The following is an 18,736-nucleotide window of genomic DNA, read 5'->3' as shown; positions in this document are numbered from 1 at the left end:
GGTTTTTCTGTGATATTTGAATATTTATCAAATAATTGAGCCAAAGTAGTGAAAGAAAATGACTAGGCTTCTGAGTGGAAGTGAAAGATCTAAGTTATATAATGACAGAAAGGAGTGTATTTTATGAACATCAGACCTTAGCTGCAATTGTTATGTGAATCCTAAATAATAAAATCAGATGTACATTTGATTACTCAGGGTATATCTAAGTATTGATACATACTGATACTTGTTAAAGATACAGCATGTGTTACAATTTCAGCTTATCCCCAGTTTCTTCTGTATTTTGAGGATGATAATAGGTACCTGCTTCATAATGTGTCTGTAAAAATTAAACTGGTAAAACACTTTGAACATAATAAAAGCTCCGAAAATGTTAGTGTTCTTGTTTAGTGTAAACCTGAGCCAAGATGAAGTAAGAAAGGGCTTCTTAATGCTAGTGAGCCCTGGACCCCCTCCACAGTAATTTTTGAGAAGGCTTATTTCTAGTGAGGATCTAACAGATGTTTGTTGCATACAGCCACATATAGTACTGCTTGTATGTGTAAAACATTTCTTTCCTATTATTACTGTTATTTGGCATTTATAATCTTGTTTGACATATTAATGTTGCTGCTGAGAGGGAGGGATATATCTAGGCAGAATAAAGTGGTGAAAGGTGATTTAAGGAGGTTTGGTATTTGCTTTCTTTTGATTAGGGGCTAGAGAGCAGTGGATTTCAAACTTTGAATCTTGAGACTATACTCATAAAAAGAACTGAGGACAAGAATTTTCGTGTGAGTTGTTTATCAGTACTGTTAGAGATTGGAACTAAGAACTTAAAATTGTGATAACCTGTTCACTTTACATATGTAGAGTTTGCTTTCTGCAACAAAAATATTAGGGATCAGCACATTTATTTAATGTCTAGCTTTGTAGAAGACAGCAGAATTCTCATACCTGCTTTGCTTCAGTTTGTTTTGATAACATTGTTTTGGTTGAAGTATATGAAAAAAATCTTTACTTTTACAGATAAAGTGGAAAAGAAAGGAGTATTTTTAAAGCATTTATAGATAATGGTGGATATTCTTTAATAGTATAATAGAAATTGACAAGTGGTAATTTCTTAAAGGTTAGTTGTAGAATCTGAAATGTTCTCTTACATCAAAATTCATTGATCTATCTTGGGTTTTAAATGGATCTTACAAATGATTTTGTAACATGCATTGTTTATTTTAAGGTGATTTATGCAGATGTTCCAAGTTTTATACATTTTATACAACATTAAAGAATCACATTTGTTAATTTAGAATAAGGTATCAGACAAGTCCTTAAGTATGAAGAAGCTGTCAAATTCATGGTGCTGGATACAAAGTTTCCAAAATTTTAATTTTTCACTGGCAACAAATGCTGTCAATTGTTTCATTTGAAATGACAGGCTCACTTTGTTCATTTTCAAGCATATCTGTTAAATGTCTTGAGTGAGTAACCACAGTTTGTTAGTTGTGCTTTCAGCAAAAGAGATGTTCTGTGGGAAAAAAGGGTAGCTAGATCACTTTGGTACTTCAGCAGTCACTCTAGAGCTTTTCTTGAAGACAGCCATTGTACTTGAATATGCAACAGGAATGCTTCATGGATATTTTACATTTCTTCATGCAGAATATTAGAAAGATGTATACTCAGTGGTGGAGATTTAATAATTTTCATCATTTTTACTGCTTAAGGGCATTTTAAATTGAAACTGGATCTTTCTGTTTCACTGTAAGTGCATGGCAGTTTAGTGCCACTGACTTGGTTTCTGCTCAGGTGCCTGCGTTTTAATCATCATTGTTTTCACCATGCGTATGTCAATGCAGTGAAAAAGAGGATCACACTCTGAGAACCCACAGGCCTACGGCACTTCCTTCTATTCCTGAAATGTCTAGCCTGCCCCTGTACCTGTTAAGTTTTCTTCTTTATTCTTTTTTCATTATCTGTTTGTTTACTAGTGTACCTGAAATGATATAGCTATTCACAGACCCCTCTGAGAAATCAGGAAAGCCCTGGGCCTTCTCCGAAAAATATGCATGTTTATATACACAGTATTACAGACAGAGGGGTTACAGAACTCCTGAAGGCCATCTGTAGACTCAAATCACATTAATTATTACTATCAGGCAAACTTAAGATAAATTAAAATTATGGCAGCTGCCTAGTTCTTTAATTTAAAACCAAAATTCCATATTCTAGCCAATTGTAAAAATTTTATGTTTTTAAGTTAACTTTGCTGTTTAGTATGTAACATTGAATGAATCATTTTAGTAGGGTAGAAATTAAAATATTAAAGGTTAATGAAGATTACTAAGATTTCATGGGACAAGTATAGTAGTGGAATTATTCTCTTGGCATTCTGTTTCACAGAAGAGTTATTAGTAAAAACTTGCTAGAAAAAATAGCATGTTGTCATTGAAAAATAAAATTTAGCCTACACACAACACAGACATACATATCACACACCATTTGTAATTTAAGAGACAAACCTGCATTGAAAAGACTTAAAAGAATTTGAAGTATAGTGATTGAGTATAATTTTTTGCAGTCATGAGAAGAAGGGGAGAAGACAACATTTTGCTTAATTGAGATTCAAAGTTGGTGTTCTGTATCATCAAAGTCAATTGGAAGTGTTCATCTATTGTTGATCTATAATGAGATTTTATGTATTTTGTCTTGGAAGCTGTCTTAACACAGACAGGTAGGTAGTGCCAAAACTGTCAATCCACAAGCATATGGTTTTAGTTAAGTGATTTTAGTCATCACTTGGAAGGTATTCATAGGATTTTATTAGTTCTCTCTTAATATTTGTGTTTTAGCATTACAGATTAATCAATTCCGGGGAAAGGTTAGGTGAAAGCTCCTCACCTGCACAAGTAAATGAATTTTGATATATTTTGCATTAGCACTAAGATCTGATGAATGCTGTTAGAACTGTGGTTTGAGCTGAGAAAATAGTATTCAGTGCAAAACTGGGAGGGAGTAAAAATCTCACTTGCTTTAACTTTTGACAGCCCTGAAACTGTATAAAGCAACCTGACATTTGCTTGTGACCCAGGCAACATTAGTTGTTAAAGTGACTTAGCATAGTATATGTTTCACATACAAGGTTTTTTGTTTTTTGGGGGTTTTTTGCATTTTAATTTTAGGCTTTATTGAGAAACATTATTAGGTTTGTAATAAAATCTAATTTATAAAACCTACTCTCTGTTTGATAGCAGTGATTGGGGGTTACTCTTCCATTCAGAAAAATTTCAGCATCAGCCCTGAGCCTTAAAAAAAAAAAAAAAAATCAGTAAAACTTCAATACTGAACTACTGAACTGTTCTGTGGTAGGGCAAGTCAGAATATTCAGCTTTTGTTTCTCACAAACATTTGTGGAACTGACAGTGGTTAGGTTTATGAGAGCTAATGAAGTATACCGTTGGTATTGCTGATTCAACAGTGTGATTAAAATCTTTCCACTCAGTAACTGCACCATAATTTAAATAGCTTCAATTTTTACAAGTTTTTAAAAATTATCCAACTAAGTCATTTTCTGCTCCATGCATAGTTTTACCTCCATCATTGTTTTGGGTTTGTTTGTTGGCTTCTTTGGGAAAAAAAATTTTGTTTTAGGCCACACAGTGTGGACTGTGCATCTTAGTTTCCCCACCAGGGTTTAAACTATGTTGCTCCCCACCCCCACCCCACTCCCTGCCGTGGAAGCATGGAGTATTAACCACTGAACCTCCAGGGAAGTCCCTCTTTAAAAATATTCTTGCCTGTGGTTGTTCCACTCATACTGTTCATAGAGGTTAAATTTTCCATCATTTCAAATTCAGTATTGGCTCCTCAAATAAGCAACAAATAAGTATTGGCAGTATCTGTGAACTATCTGTGAACTCATCAAGAGCCAACAAAACCACTCAAAATTGTTTTTTTTTTAACTGATTATTGATGTTGCTTCCAATGTTGTCAACTCTTCAAGAGCTGTTTTTATAGAAAGACTTCAATAAATATAGTTTGGGGACATATTTCTTTGGCTTTTCCAAACAAACATGATTTAATTAAGTCACCATTAGTAAATGGCTTTCCTTGTTTGCTAATACATTAATCAGTTGGAAACTTACTTTCATTGCAGCCTCATTTCTATTCTTGTGAAGAAATTCTGCTGATGAGATTCCGTTTAAATTTTTTTTAGTTTTGTTACTTTCCTGTGAGTTGGGAGTATTGTGATGAGTGCTCAGTTTCCTAATGTTAACACATATTTTATTTTAGCTGGAAAGTCATAAATATAATGCCTGGTAGTCTCATTCAGTAACAAAATAACCTACACTCCATTATGCCTTAGACATTCACATTCCACTTTTCTTTCTTTGACATGATGAGTATGCACTAGTAATAAAAGTAAAATAAAATGGCACTCAAGACATTGTTGAGTTATAGCTGTATCTCTGCAATTTCTAGAACCTTGGGAAACAATGCAAAGCCATGAGGGTACCCCATGTAGTTACTGCCACAGCTACTCAACTCTGCCATTGTAGCGTGAAAGTACCTGTAGGTATTGATAATACATAAATGAATTAGAGTGGTTCTGTTCCAGTAAAACTTCATTTATGAATGCTAACATTTGAATTTCATGTAATTTTTATGTGTAACAAAGTATTATTTTTTCCCACCTCCCCCACCAATTGGTATTAAAAATATATAAAAGGCCAAATTTGACCTTGGACCTTAGTGTTTTCCCCCCTTTCAGTTGTAAACATTTTGCAGAAAGATTGCTTTATCAGGAGTCAGGATACCTTGGTGCTCACACCTAAGTTGCATGACTGATTCATTGACATAATATATGGGGTTATGGCACTTAATGTCTAGTCCTTGGCAAAGTATTTCTCAAAATTCTTTATAAAATCATATGAATTTCTAGTATATACCCAATAATCATATTTTGTGTACTTACTGTTTTCACTTGAGCAGAGGATTTTGATCTTTAAGAGAAAAGAAGTTCACCAGTCACTCCTAGAGGCATAGGGGAATAGACTCCAAATAAAAAGTGGCAATCTTAAAGGACTAAAAAGGAGAGGTGGAAGTCTGGGGCAACTAAAGCAGTTGAAACTTAAGTCCTAAAGAGAAGAGAATCACATAGACTCTAACCTCAGAATCTGTAGTCGAGTCCCCCTAAAGTCATTGACTTCTAAGATACACACATGCAAGAGAAGATTCTAAGAAACCCAGAAGAATCTGAGCAGATTCCACTGTCGTCCAGTACCCGAGTGGCAAAAGTTGAAGTTCAAACTTAACAAAGTAAGAGAGACTATATTGTACCCTGAGTTTTCCATTGAGACCTCCATTATGGCCAAGATTGAGGGCAAAATGAAATAGACCAGCCCTCACGAAAATGTGGGTGCATTATTGACATGCTTTCTGCTGCTAAAGGAAGCAACCCTCTATGGAGAAGATGTCATAAAAAAAAAACTAGTACAATTACTCATCCATAATCAAGTATTTCATTCAGTGAAATAGTACAGGAATGCTAACATGTTCAATTGACCAAAAAAAAAAGAAAGAAAGAAAAAAAGGTATAAATCCACCTTATATAATTCATACGTTAGAAATGTCACACAGACTTTAAGGTAACTGATTTAATATGCTCAAAGTAAAGAGGAAAGGAAAAATTTTATCAAAGACCTGGAAACTATAACCAAAAAAATATGTTAACTAAAATTAAGAATTTGGTAGCTGTGTTTACATACCAGCAAATTAGAAACAGCAGAATGGAGGAGTAGTAAACTAGGGGAAAATAGTTGCATGGAAATTCTGCAGTGCCAAGAGAGAAAAAATAAAGGGGGGATACAGAAAGAAGGCAACGGAAGACAATGGAAAAGTTTAACATGTCACCTCACACCTGTCAGAATGGCTGTTATCAAAAAGAAAACAAATAACAAACGTTGGCAAGGATATGGATGAAAGGAAACGCTGGTGCACTGTTGGGGGTGGGGAGTAAATTGATGCGGCCACTACAGAAAACAGAATGGAGGTTCCTCAAAATATTAGAAACAGAACTACTGTAGGATCCATCAGTTCCACTTCTGGGTATATATCTAAAGAAAATAGAAACACTCACTTGGAAAGACACATGCACCTCTGTGTTCTTTGCAGCATTATTTACAATAGCCAAAATGTGGAAACAGTCTAAGTGCCCTTTATCCAGTGAATGGATAAAGAAGATATGGTGTGTGTGTTTGTGTTGTGGACTATTAGCCATAAAAAAGAATGAAATCTTGTCATTAGTGACAACAGAAATGGACCTAGACAGTATTTTGCTAAGTGAAATAAGTCAGACAAACAAAGACAAATACTAGATGATTTCACTTGCATGCGGAAGCTAAAATAACAGAACAGGTGAACAAACGAAACAGAAACACAGTCATAGATAGAACAAACAGATGGTGCCAGGGAGTGGGGGCTAAGAGAAATAGATGAGGAAGGTTAAGAGGTACAGACCTCTCGGTTGAAAAATAAATGAGTCAAGAGTGTGAAATGTACAGTTTGGGGAATACAGTCAATACCCTTCTATGGTGACAGATGGAAACTAAACTTATAGTGATCATTTTTAAATGTATAGAAATATCAAATCACTCACTGTGTTGCACCAGGAACTAACACTGTTGCAGGTCAAGTATACTTCAAAAACAAACTTGTAGGAAACAAAGATCAGATTTGTGGTTACCAGAGGAGGGGAATTGATTGAAGGTAGTCAGAAGGTACAAACTTCCAGTTATGAGATACATACTGGGTATGTAATATACAACATGATAGTTACAATCAACACTGCTGTATTTTATATATGAAAGCTGTTCAGAGAGTAGATCCCAGGGAGTTGCCTGGCGGCCCAGGGCTTAGGACTCTGCACTTTCACTGCAGAGGGCCCAGGTTCAGTCCCTGATGGGGGGGACCTAAGATCCCACAAGCTACATGCATAGCCATAAAAGAGAAAGAGTGGAACCTGGGAGTTCTTATCACAAGAGAAAAAAAAGCTTTTTTTCTGTTTCATTTTGTTTCTATGTGAGATGATGGCTATTCACTAAACTTTAATAGTGATAATCATTTTGTGGTATTCTAAACTTATACAGAGGTGTATGCCAATTATATCTCAATAGAATTGGAAGGAAAAAAAATTTAAATTGGGAGAAAAAGAATTTTGACCTTTATTCCACAGCATACACAAAATTAATTTAAGGTAGATTATTGAATGATATAGGCTAAACACTAAAGTATCTAAAAGGTTTAAAAGGAAACATAAGGAAATACTTCAGAGAAGGCAAACATTTCTTGAACCTGATGTAAGACACACACCCAAAAAAAAAATTTAAGATGGATTTAAATACATTAACATATCAGTTTATTAAAAGTAACATTGAGAATAAAATTTTCTTGGGCTCCAAAATCACTGCAGATAGTGACTGCAGCCATGAAATTAAAAGACACTTTGTCCTTGGAAGAAAAGCTATGACCAACCTGGACAGCATATTAAAAAGCAGAGACATTGCTGACGAAGGTTCACCTAGTTAAAGCTATGGTTTTTTCAGTAGTCGTGTATGGATGTGAGAGTTGGACCACAAAGAAAGCTGAGTGCAGAAGAATTGATGCTTTTGAACTGTGATATTGGAGAAGACTCTTGAGAGTCCCTTGGACTGCAAGGAGATCCAACCAGTCCATCCTAGAGGAAATCTGTCCTGAATATTCATTGGAAGGACTGATGCTGAAGCTGAAACGCCAATAGTTTGGCCACCTGATGCAAAGAACTGACTCATTGGAAAAGACCCTGATGCTGGGAAAGATTGAAGGCAGGAAAAGAAAGGGACAACAGAAGATGAGGTGATTGAATGGTATCACTGACTTGATGGACATGAGTTTGAGCAAGCTCCAGGAGTTGGTGGTGGACAGGGAAGCCTGGCGTGCTACAGTCCATGGGGTCACAAAGAGTCCGATGCGACTGAGCGACTGAACTGAAACTGGGAGAAGATACTTAGAATATATCCAACAAAGAATTCATCTGGAGTATGTAAAGAATTCCTACAAATCAATTAAGTCCAGTTTTAAAGAATGAACAAGACTTAAAATGAACTTCACACAAAAAAGGATGTCTCAGTGGCCTATTGAGCATAATGCAAACCAAAATCTCACCAAATATCACTACACCCAACAAATTGACTAAAATTGTTGACAAAGAGGTAGAGCAGCATTGCTGGTGGGACTGTAAATTGGTTTAACCACTCTAGGAAACTGGTGGATCTGCTTCTTAATAAAGCTAAGTCTTCCTGTGACCCAGCAATCCTCCTGTTATAGGTATACCAAGAGAAATATGCATGAATATTCACAGCATTCATAATAGCGTCAAACAGGAAATGACCCAGAGTAGATAAATATATTTTGGTGTATTTGTATGAGAAAATACTTCAAATGGCTGCTAAATACAACATGCATGAATCTCACAGATGACAGTGAACAAAAGAGTGTATACTATTTATAAATTTATATTATAAATCTCCATTTATCTAAAATTCAAAAACAGGTTAGACTAATCTATGCTGAAAGAAATAAGAATAGTAATCTGGGGCATTATCATTGAATGGTTAGGGCTTAAGGGAGCCTTGGGCTGCTGGAAGTATTCTGTGTCTTGATCTGGGTGGTGCTTACCTAGGGGTATACATATAAAGTGTACTTTATATAATAGCTCAATCGATTTTTAAACAGTAATAGTACAGTAGATATTTGCTGTAACAAAATTTTCACCTGGCTTGCACTTTTCTCCTGCTGAAAAAAATTTTTTTTTCTGGAAAATTTTTGACTAAAAAATTTTATGTGGTGGACTAGAAAGAGCATTGACTGTTGAGTTTAAAGACCTTGTTCTCAGTCCCTTTCTGCTGCTTTTTACTCCTCTAGTAATCTTGTGCAAATTATTTTAATCTCTTTCTGTTGTTGTAGAATGTAAGTAGTAACTTCCCTTTTTAATTCCCGGGAAACCAAAGGATTAAATGAGATGATCGATGTGAAGTTGCTTTGCACTAAATTAATTATGCAGATATATAGTATCTTCATAATTTAAAGACACTTGGGTCTAGGTTCATAAACCCAAATTATGTAATTCCTCATGAATATTGTGATAATGATCTAGTTCCCCCGTGTAACAGATTGCCTTGATTTATTCCTTTTTATCAGATAACTGAGAATTTTGAAGTGTTCTTGGTAGTCTTGGAGTCTGCACTGGTGGGAGCATGACTTTTGCATTGAAAGACAGTGGGGTTGCCCTGAGCCATCTACCCTATTCTCCCAGTCATTTTGCTGATGTATTCCTAAAACTTGGTCACGTGTCAGAAGCTTAGCTTTTGGAAGAACCTTTAGCTTCTCTAAACTTCATCAACTTTTAGAAGTGACTGATTATGAAAGTTGCTGTTTTATTTGCCTGTGGAGGGTAGGGGAGCTATTACCAATTACAATTTTAAGAAAGTACTGATTGCAAGGTATCTCCTAACTTTTAGAGATATTAATTGGGAGAAAAAAAAAAGCATGCAGTGAAACACAAGAGGTTTTGGTAAATTTTTAGTTGTGGATTAGCATGACTTGAAAGTTGAAGTATTTTTAGCCCTGTAAAAATGTTAGTTGAAGTGTACCTAATAGTAACTTAAATTACTTACATGGGAGGCCAGAATTAAAGATGGAGCTTACAGAGGAAATAAAGCAAATATGAGATAAAATATTCACCACTGGAATTTAGACACTTTAACACATCATAGTGACCCACACTAGTCCTAATTTGCTTAATAATCATTGTCATCAAATTAAAACTAAATTTTGATAACCAAGAAGTGTTTTATTACTACAGAATCACAGCAGAAATTGTGGAAACTTCTATAGAGCCCAAAATACTTTGTCTTGTCCATTGCTGTTACCTGTAAATACTTTCAGGTGTGTGTTTGTCATCTGAAAACCCCCAGAAACCTTTAATCCTTCAAGGAGAATACTTTTTACCTCCTAAAACTAAAATAGATAGGTATTTGATGCACTGATGGTAAAACCTTTTTTGTAATCATCATTTCCCACATTTACGTTTTTGTACCAAGATTAATAATTGTTCCTATTGCAGGACGTTGAATCTAAGCTAGTATTTTAGATACTTAGCAGAAGATAAAAAGTTGTGTCTTTCTTCATCTTTAAAAAATTCAAATGTTTACAGAAAGTAGTTAATTGATTGAGAATAGTACTTACTGTAGAAGTAAAGCTAAGTTCCCATAGTAAAAGCAGTTTTGATTATTGTTTGAATTTCAGAAATGGTCTAACTGTCATATTTGCTTAAAACACATTTCAACATTGTCTCTATGTTATATTACTATATTAATAGATTATATATATATGAATAGGCTTTTGCAGGTTTAGAGGCTTTTTTTTTTTTTAGCCTCTTTCAACCTGACAAAGGAATCAGCAATTTTTAGCCAGAAATGTATGGACTAAAATGTAAATGTGAAGTCATGGGGGTATATAAAAATGTAGTCTGTTTTCTTTAATAAATGCTTTTTCAAAATAAGATTGGCAGCTCGCACTGTATTTAAAGAGAAAGAGCCAGTAGGGAAAGTAATAATGAGAGGGAATGATTACAAGTTCAGTTCAACATGGCAAGGGCTTCCCGTGTGGCTCAGCTGGTAAAGAATCCTCCTGCAATGTGGGAGACCTGGGTTTGATCCCTGGGTTGGGGAGATCCCCTGGAGAAAGGAAAGGCTACCCACTCCAGTATTCCAGCCTGGAGAATTCCATGGATGACTGAGCGACTTTCACTTCATTTCCAATAGGGCAAATAAGGAAATTCTCCATGGACCGTTCTTCCCCACTCCATCCCAGAAGTTACTGGGAACCGTATTAATTAATGAGTTTTAGTCACTTGAGCTGCAAGGCCTCAAGTTGACCACTGGAGAACAAAGAAGACCACATTTCTATGGCAGCAGCCTTAAGGAGCATTGGAAACCAGCAACAGTGAAGATAGAAGCCAAAGATCATGGGATAACCTACTATTAGCCATGGAACACAACAGGGTATCTGGTAGTTTGCTGCTTATGAGAATCTTCTGATATTCAGAATATAGGCATGACTCCTATTTTTAGAATTAATATTTTATGGATAAATTTTAGAAAACTGACCATTTTATTTACTGTTTACCAGTACGAGGATGTCGTCCAGGAAAAATTGTACAGATGACTGAAGCAGAAGTTCGGGGCTTATGTATCAAGTCTCGGGAGATCTTTCTCAGCCAGCCTATTCTTTTGGAATTGGAAGCACCACTGAAAATTTGTGGTATGTAAATTGGTAAAGTTGGAAACAATCTCTTTTGAATCCACTACACTGAAGATGAGTTAGAGAAAACATCTAAAAAGTTTGGTGAAAAAAAGGTTTGCTAGGTTTTATTACATACAATTGTAGAAGTTGAGACTTTGAGAAAATGACAAGTTAGTGATGAGAAGAAAATGTTGATTATATATACAGCAGATTAAAAGATTGCTGGTCACACTGTACAAAGAGTTCTTAAAAATAAGAAAAAGACAATACAATAAAAAAAAATGAGTGGGAGCAGATTGTAGAAGAGATTCAAATGACCAGTAAACATAACATCCTCAGACTCACTAGTAATCAGTGAGATGCAACTTAAAAACAAATCTGGGACTCTGATGAAATTGGGGGGAAAATGTCAAAAATTGTTAACCTATTGTTATCAAGGATATGGATTCGAGTACACAGGTATAGAATTTTGGGGGCAGATATGGCAGTATCATGGTCTTCTAACTTAGTTTTGATTGTTTTTGTTTATTTTGAAGATTATATAACTATACAGTTTGTATTTGATCTTTTCAGGTCTTATAGTGGCTTTTGGCCAAAGGCAAAAACTTAAACCTTAAGTTGACATATTGTTGCAGTCAGAAAAACTGTTGGCACAGAAAAACATTTTTCTATAGTTTATGAAACTGTAGGATGTAGTATGTATAATATATTGTACTGACTTTTGGTTTCATAATGCAGTTTTTCTTTTAGTAGTTGTTAGTATTTATCACATAGCTTTAATGAACTTAACCAGCAGCTTTTGAAGAGATAGTTGAAATTGTGTAGAAATGATCAGTCCCTTCTATGAATTTAAATAAAGCAATTTAAAAGTCATCTTAAAATTTAAGTGACTCAATAGTCTCAACAAGATAGTCTTTACATGCTTTCATACAGAACTAATTTGCAAGTAATAGAAGTTATTTATACTAAATATTTCTTAAGTTTTTGCTGTTCACTCACTACTAGGCATAAAAAAAGTGGACCTAAGTTAAATTACCAGATAATGAATGTAACTGTATTCGTATATAACAAATTACCCCCAAACTTTGTGACTTAACAACATTACTTTATCATGTCACAGTGTCTGTGGGGTAAAAATTCAGGCAGAGCTTAGCTGGATCCTCTGGTTTTGAGTCTCTCACAAGACTACCGTCAAGATGCCATCTGGACCTGTAATCATCTCAAGGCTCAATTGTGAAAGGATTCAGTTCCTTATGGGCCAGTGGACTGAAGACCTCAGTTCCTAATGAGCTGGTGGCCCATGGCCTCCTTTAGTTATTTATTAGGTGTGCTTCTCCATAAGGTAGCTTCATCATCGAGCATGAGAGAAGGCAAGAGAAAGTGCAAGCAAGATGGGAAGCTAAAATCTTTTGTAACCCAGTCTCAGAAGTGACAGGCCATCTCACTTTTGCAGTATCTTCTTCGTTAGAAGTAAGTCTCTAGTTAACAGCCCGCATTCAGGAGAGAGGATTACATAAGGGTATAAACATTGAGAATCATTTCATAGAAGCTGCTTTACCACAGTAAACGTAAACTTTCTGAAACTGGCTTTTTCTGTTTTTAGGAGATATTCATGGACAGTATACAGATTTACTGCGATTATTTGAATATGGGGGTTTCCCCCCAGAAGCCAACTATCTTTTCTTAGGAGATTATGTGGACAGAGGAAAGCAGTCTTTGGAAACAATCTGCTTGCTGTTGGCTTATAAAATCAAATATCCAGAAAACTTCTTTCTCTTAAGAGGAAACCATGAGTGTGCTAGCATCAATCGCATTTATGGATTCTATGATGAATGTAAGTAAAAATAAAAACATTTCTTTTTAATTGGAAAATTCTCTAATAGTTTTCTGTTTCAGAAGAGTTCTTTCAGGAGTTTTAAAAAAATATGATCAAGCAGAAGCCCGAGAGGCTTTCATGGAAGAGGAACCTGAAACTGGGAAACATGTTATTAGTTAAATAGGTTCCGTAGGATCTCCTCGGTCATGTTGTTTCAGGTTGACTGCAGCTTACTCAGCTGAAAGGCTCTCTTATAATTAGTTTATGTAGTAAAAATATCCAAGTGGAACAGAGGTCACTACAGATAGTAAGTAGCCTGTTTCTAGTCTCCGTTAAGGTTTTAGTTTTCTTGTGATATGGTAAAAATTCTTATTGAACCTGTGTCACAAAAAGTATTGAGAAGTTCTATGAAATTATTTAAATTTGGAGTTTATTAGAATTTTAATCTGTACCTATAAGGATGTTGCTTACTCTGGGATGTCCTTATTTTATTTTACTCTTTTTCATCAATAAGAAATCACTGATTTGCTGTTGTGGTATTTCTGAGTGTTACAGATGACCCCTTACATTTGACTTCGGTCTTTTTTTTGGTTAGGTTATGGGAGTGAGTGGGCTTCCCTAGGTTGGGAAGATCCCCTGAAGAAGGGAATGGCAACCCACTTAAGTATTCTTGCTTGGAGAATTCCATGGATAGAGGAGTCTGGCAGGCTACAGTCCATGGGGTCGCAAAGAGTTGACGCGACTGAGCAACTAACTTAACAACAGAGTAAATGAACCTATGTTTGATTAATTAAAAGTTAGAACCAATTAACAATGATTTTCAAATGGAATTTTTTTTCAGTGCTGAATTCTCCATTAGAATCTATTTTTGCTTTTTTCCATCCTTAATTATGGTAGAGCTATTAGAACTCCTATCTTTGATTCATGTAATCATTTATTTGACAAACTTTTGATGATGTATTATATGCCAGCTACTATTCTAAATACTAGGAATGCAACAGTGCTCAAGAGAGATGGCGTTAGTTCTTATGGAGTTTACATTCTAGTCGGAATGATTTTATATTGCATTTTTATTTCTAAGGTGTAGTGTATGGTTTCAGTTTTTTAAATCAGACGAGTAGACAGGAAGTGGATTGTAGTACACCACGCTATAACTACTTCTCTAAAGCTATATCAGAAATAGAGGTGTATTATTAAAGGATAAAATATGGACTTGAATACTTTGAAGGATAGAAAAGAAATCAAATGAAATGTATGTGAGAGCAGCTTGTAAACACTTTCAGTTACACTTGTTCATTGAGAGAAAGGTTATGGCATAGGCAATGAGGGCTTTGTGTCGTTTATTCCTCCCTTTGGTTAGTTGTTGCAACTTACTACCAAATTCAGAAAACTCAGTAACTCAAAAAAGGTGAACATGCATTTAAGATTGTCTTCATTGTAGTTCTTTATGTTAGACTACAGGAAAATTATAGCCTTTGTGTCTCTATTTATCCTTGCTATGGTGCCAAGTAGAAATTTACTCAAAAGTTAAGCACTTGGAAATTCTCCTTTCTTGGCAGCAAGTGTATACCGTGTTACCAATGCATTAGAGTCAAAACGGACAGTCTCCAGAGGCACACTTTTCACTTCTGCTTACTTATTTGGCTAGGTATTTAACATGTTGAACAGAAAAAATTAATAACCTGTTAGATTGTTTAGAGTTGCTATATTATAGTGATCTTAAAAGGCAAAAATGTTTGATTTGTTTTATAAAACACCTGGCAAAATCTTTTTAGTCTTCATAATTTTACTGAAAGTGCTGAATGTTTATTATATGTATTACCCTAAAAGTATACAAGTGACATTCATTATAGAAAAAAACAAGTGCTAGGTGAAACAAAGAAAATTGAAATCATGTATAAGTCTGTGGCTGTGAGAATAACTAATGAGAACAGTTTTATATTTGTTCTGTTGCTTGTCCGTTTTTTAGGCAAACGAAGATTTAATATTAAGTTGTGGAAGACCTTCACTGATTGTTTCAACTGTCTGCCTATAGCTGCCATTGTGGATGAGAAGATCTTCTGTTGTCATGGAGGTAGTCTAGTAAATCTGCCTTACGGACTTTTCTTCTTCGTTCCTTATTTAGAAAGGGCCTATGTTTATTGAGGTGCTGTGGGAAAACAAAGCAGTGCTTGTTTGAAAACTCAAGTGATTAAAACTGTTTTAAACATAGCCAAAAACATCTTTTAATAACTAGAAATTTGTGGTTATTTATACATAATGAAAATGCAGATTTAGTATTTTGTCTTTAAAGAATTTCATATATGAGGAGGATGACCAGAGTTTTGTTTGAAAAAAATGTCTTTCCTTTGCCTCAGTTTTGACAGAAAAATATCAGTGAAAATGTGAGGATCATGACTATTTTCCTGTCTCTATTAAATGCCTTTCATCAGAATCCACATATAATTGAGTTTAATATTCTCACGTGCCAAGAGTTCTAGGTTTTATGTACTGCTTTAGTACTGCTTTATGTCTGCTTTAGTCCTAAAAGTAATAATAGAATGATGAACATATGACAGTTTATTTGAAAAACTAACATGTGTCTAGCAGTTGGCTGGATACTGTGAAAATATATAGTTAGTATATGATCTGGCTATCTTGATTTTAAAACCTGTTGATAAAACATATTTTCAAACCAGATAATTGAGCAGTGAAAGGAATTTATGTCAGGGTACTTGCTGACAATAATTATAATGAAAAATCAGGAAAGGAGAGAATTGTTGAGCAAACATTTATGGAAGCTTGGGTTTTGGAGATGAAAAGGACGTGAGAGTCTTCTAGTTGAAGGTCTATGTGAGGGCTGGCCCAACTAGAATGTCAGATACATATTGGAGAAGGATGGGATCAGATCTTGGAGATGTGAGCACTGGGCAAAGGAGTTTGTTGAGTGGTTTAATAACCACATTGGATTTTTGCACAGGGAGATAATTTAATAAAAATAGTTTTTCATCAGTGTGTAGAAAGAATTAAGGTAGAAAAGTGCTAAAAGATAGATGCATGTGTCTTAGCCTGAGGTAATAAGTTGTTTATTTTTAGATAGAACATAATTTACTATGTTAGTTGAAACATTGTAAACACTAGACATTTAGGAAATGTTTATGATTAAGTGGTAAAAAGTGGCCAAACTTCTTAGTAGGAAGGACTAGAATTGAGTGCCTTCCTGTGAAGGGCAAGGAGTGGTTGGAAAGAAAGAAAAGTGGTAGGATTTTTTCCTTGAAAAATCTTTTGAAATGAAAAGGAGTTTTATTTCTCTGGTAGGGAAAAATAGCGAAGACCTAATCATAATGTCCTTTTATATCAAGGTGGGATTCTATTTAATAACCCAGTGTTTTAAAGATAACATTGAAAGGAATGCTTGAAAGTATCTTTAATTTCACATAGTGAATCTACTTTGATTAAATGCTTTTTATTTGGAGTGAAAATTTTTTAGATATCAGTACTGTGACTGTTGTTTTCATTTATAGGACTGTCCCCAGACCTGCAATCTATGGAGCAGATACGGAGAATTATGAGACCCACTGATGTCCCTGATACAGGTTAAGTATATAAAGAAGTTTAATCTTTTTTTTGTGTGTGTGGTCACACCATGCCGAATGTAAAATCTTAGTTCACCAACCAGGGATCAAACCTGTGCCCCCTACATTGGGAGCACCTGGGAAGTCCGTTAATCAATTTTTAATGTAAAATGTTGGCATATTTGAATTTTATTATATTTAATGAAAGTAGGACTGTATTGTGTAATAAATAGAGCTTTGTTTTAGTAGTCAGTAAGCTAACTACAGATTACTTGGAATAATACAAAATATTTCACTCTCCACTAATTCCCCATAGTACAGAAGTTTTAGATTTTATTATAACTGTAATATGGTTCTGTCAAACTTATTTTTTGCCTAATATCTTGCTATTTTTTGCTCCGTGTACTAAAGCATACTGAGAGCATAATGATATCACTCAGAATGCTACTCATGACTAAACATCAACCATATAAACAGTTGTACGGATCCTCTTTTATCAGTAAGCCACTGACATATTGCAGTACATTGTCTCCTAACAGAGTAACACTGTTTTTGTGTTGATTATTTTTTAAAAATGCATTTTTCCAGATTTTGATTGTAATTTAGAATATATTTGACTGATAGAAGCTAGTACTTAAGTAATAATAGAGTATTTATTTAAAATAAGGTACAATACAAATTTCAAGTGATTACATCTTGAGAGTTCCTGTTGATGGTATAGTTCAGGCATAAATCAGTTTCAAAGATCGCATGTTAGATTTCTCTTTCCATTTTAATGGGAAGTTTTTGAGATGCCATGAAATGGCCATTTTGAGCTTTCATATTGTCTGTCATATTTAGACATTTATTTTCTAAATTAATATTGTTGAAACAATAGCCTAATGATTATAATACTTATTCATTAGGGCTTGGACTATAAACATTAAACCTTGACTCTTAGATTCTTGTCTTGATTCCGTTAAGGTTGAAAAACTCCACATTGTTGTTGCTAATGGTTATTTGATTTTGTATGCATCCAGGCTGTTGCATTTTCCAGATAGTCCTGAAAGCCAACTACATTCTAGTTATTTTGTCATATAAAAATTATAGAATAGTATCTTAACCTCGTCACTGCTGTTTTTATGCAAACAGACTGGGAACTATGAGCATTACAGAGCTGCGTGTATATTTAAAGAATCAGCTTCTGATTCTTTAGAAACCTGAAAGAGCTTGTAAATTGAGACCATCCTAGTGGATTTACTATACTGGTGGGTTTCTTATGACAGGAGCTTAGGAAATGATGGTAGAAATTAAGTATATTGCCACCATTTGTACAGTATGTTTCAGATACTTCCCCTACCAAGATAAGCTATATTGTGATTCAAGATGAAGGTCTCCTTTTGTTATAAGCTGTATTAGTATATGGATTATTGAAAAAAATCTTTGACGCCAACTCATTCTAAAAGTCTTCCCTTAGCATTTATTCATTGTACTTGAAGCTTAACCATTTCCTACTTCTAGGTTAATTCTTACCCTTTCAGGAGATCTACTATTTTAATCTCTTGTTTTGACAATACCTTTCCAATACTTACTGTTCATTCCTTCTCTGCTTGGGTATTAAATGTTTGATTTCTCAGAGTAGATTTATTGGTCTTCTTGATATTCCCAAGATGGTCTCAGTCCCTCCTAAGATTTATACTACCATTAGAATGATGAAGATGTTGTCGCTAAATCACGTCCAACTCTTTTGACCTGATGAACTGCAGCATGCCAGGCTTCCCTGTCCTTCACTATCTCCTGGAGTTTCAGTTCAGTTGCTCATTTGTGTCTGATTCTGTGACTCCATGGACTGCAGCATGCCAGGCTTCCCTGTCCATCACCAACTCCTGGAGTTTACTCAGACTCATGTCCATTGAGTCAGTGGTGCCATCGAACCATTTCATCCTCTGTCATCCCCTTCTCCTCCTGCCTTCAATTTTTCCCAGCATCAGGGTCTTTTCCAGTGAGTCAGTTCTTTGCATCAGGTGGCCAAACTATTGGAGTTTCAGCTTTAGCATCAGTCCTTCCA

General features: G+C 35.0%; 1 protein-coding gene across 2 annotated transcripts in view; it reads left to right on the top strand.

The window, feature by feature from the left end:
* Positions 1 to 18,736, top strand: part of PPP1CB (protein phosphatase 1 catalytic subunit beta) — a 36,191-nt gene that overhangs the window by 6,544 nt on the left and 10,911 nt on the right. For both annotated transcript variants that reach the window (XM_070449916.1, XM_070449919.1), the window contains exons 3-6: positions 11,206 to 11,337; positions 12,923 to 13,153; positions 15,105 to 15,209; positions 16,639 to 16,710. In XM_070449916.1, the coding sequence (XP_070306017.1) occupies positions 11,206 to 11,337; positions 12,923 to 13,153; positions 15,105 to 15,209; positions 16,639 to 16,710 (540 nt within the window). The remainder of the gene's footprint in view (positions 1 to 11,205; positions 11,338 to 12,922; positions 13,154 to 15,104; positions 15,210 to 16,638; positions 16,711 to 18,736) is intronic.

This window comes from Odocoileus virginianus, chromosome 2 (genome assembly GCF_023699985.2).
Source record: "Odocoileus virginianus isolate 20LAN1187 ecotype Illinois chromosome 2, Ovbor_1.2, whole genome shotgun sequence".
NCBI classification, from domain to species: Eukaryota; Metazoa; Chordata; class Mammalia; order Artiodactyla; family Cervidae; genus Odocoileus; species Odocoileus virginianus.
The sequence above is the reverse complement of the archived record's forward strand: the minus strand, read 5'-3'. Positions and strand labels throughout refer to the sequence as shown.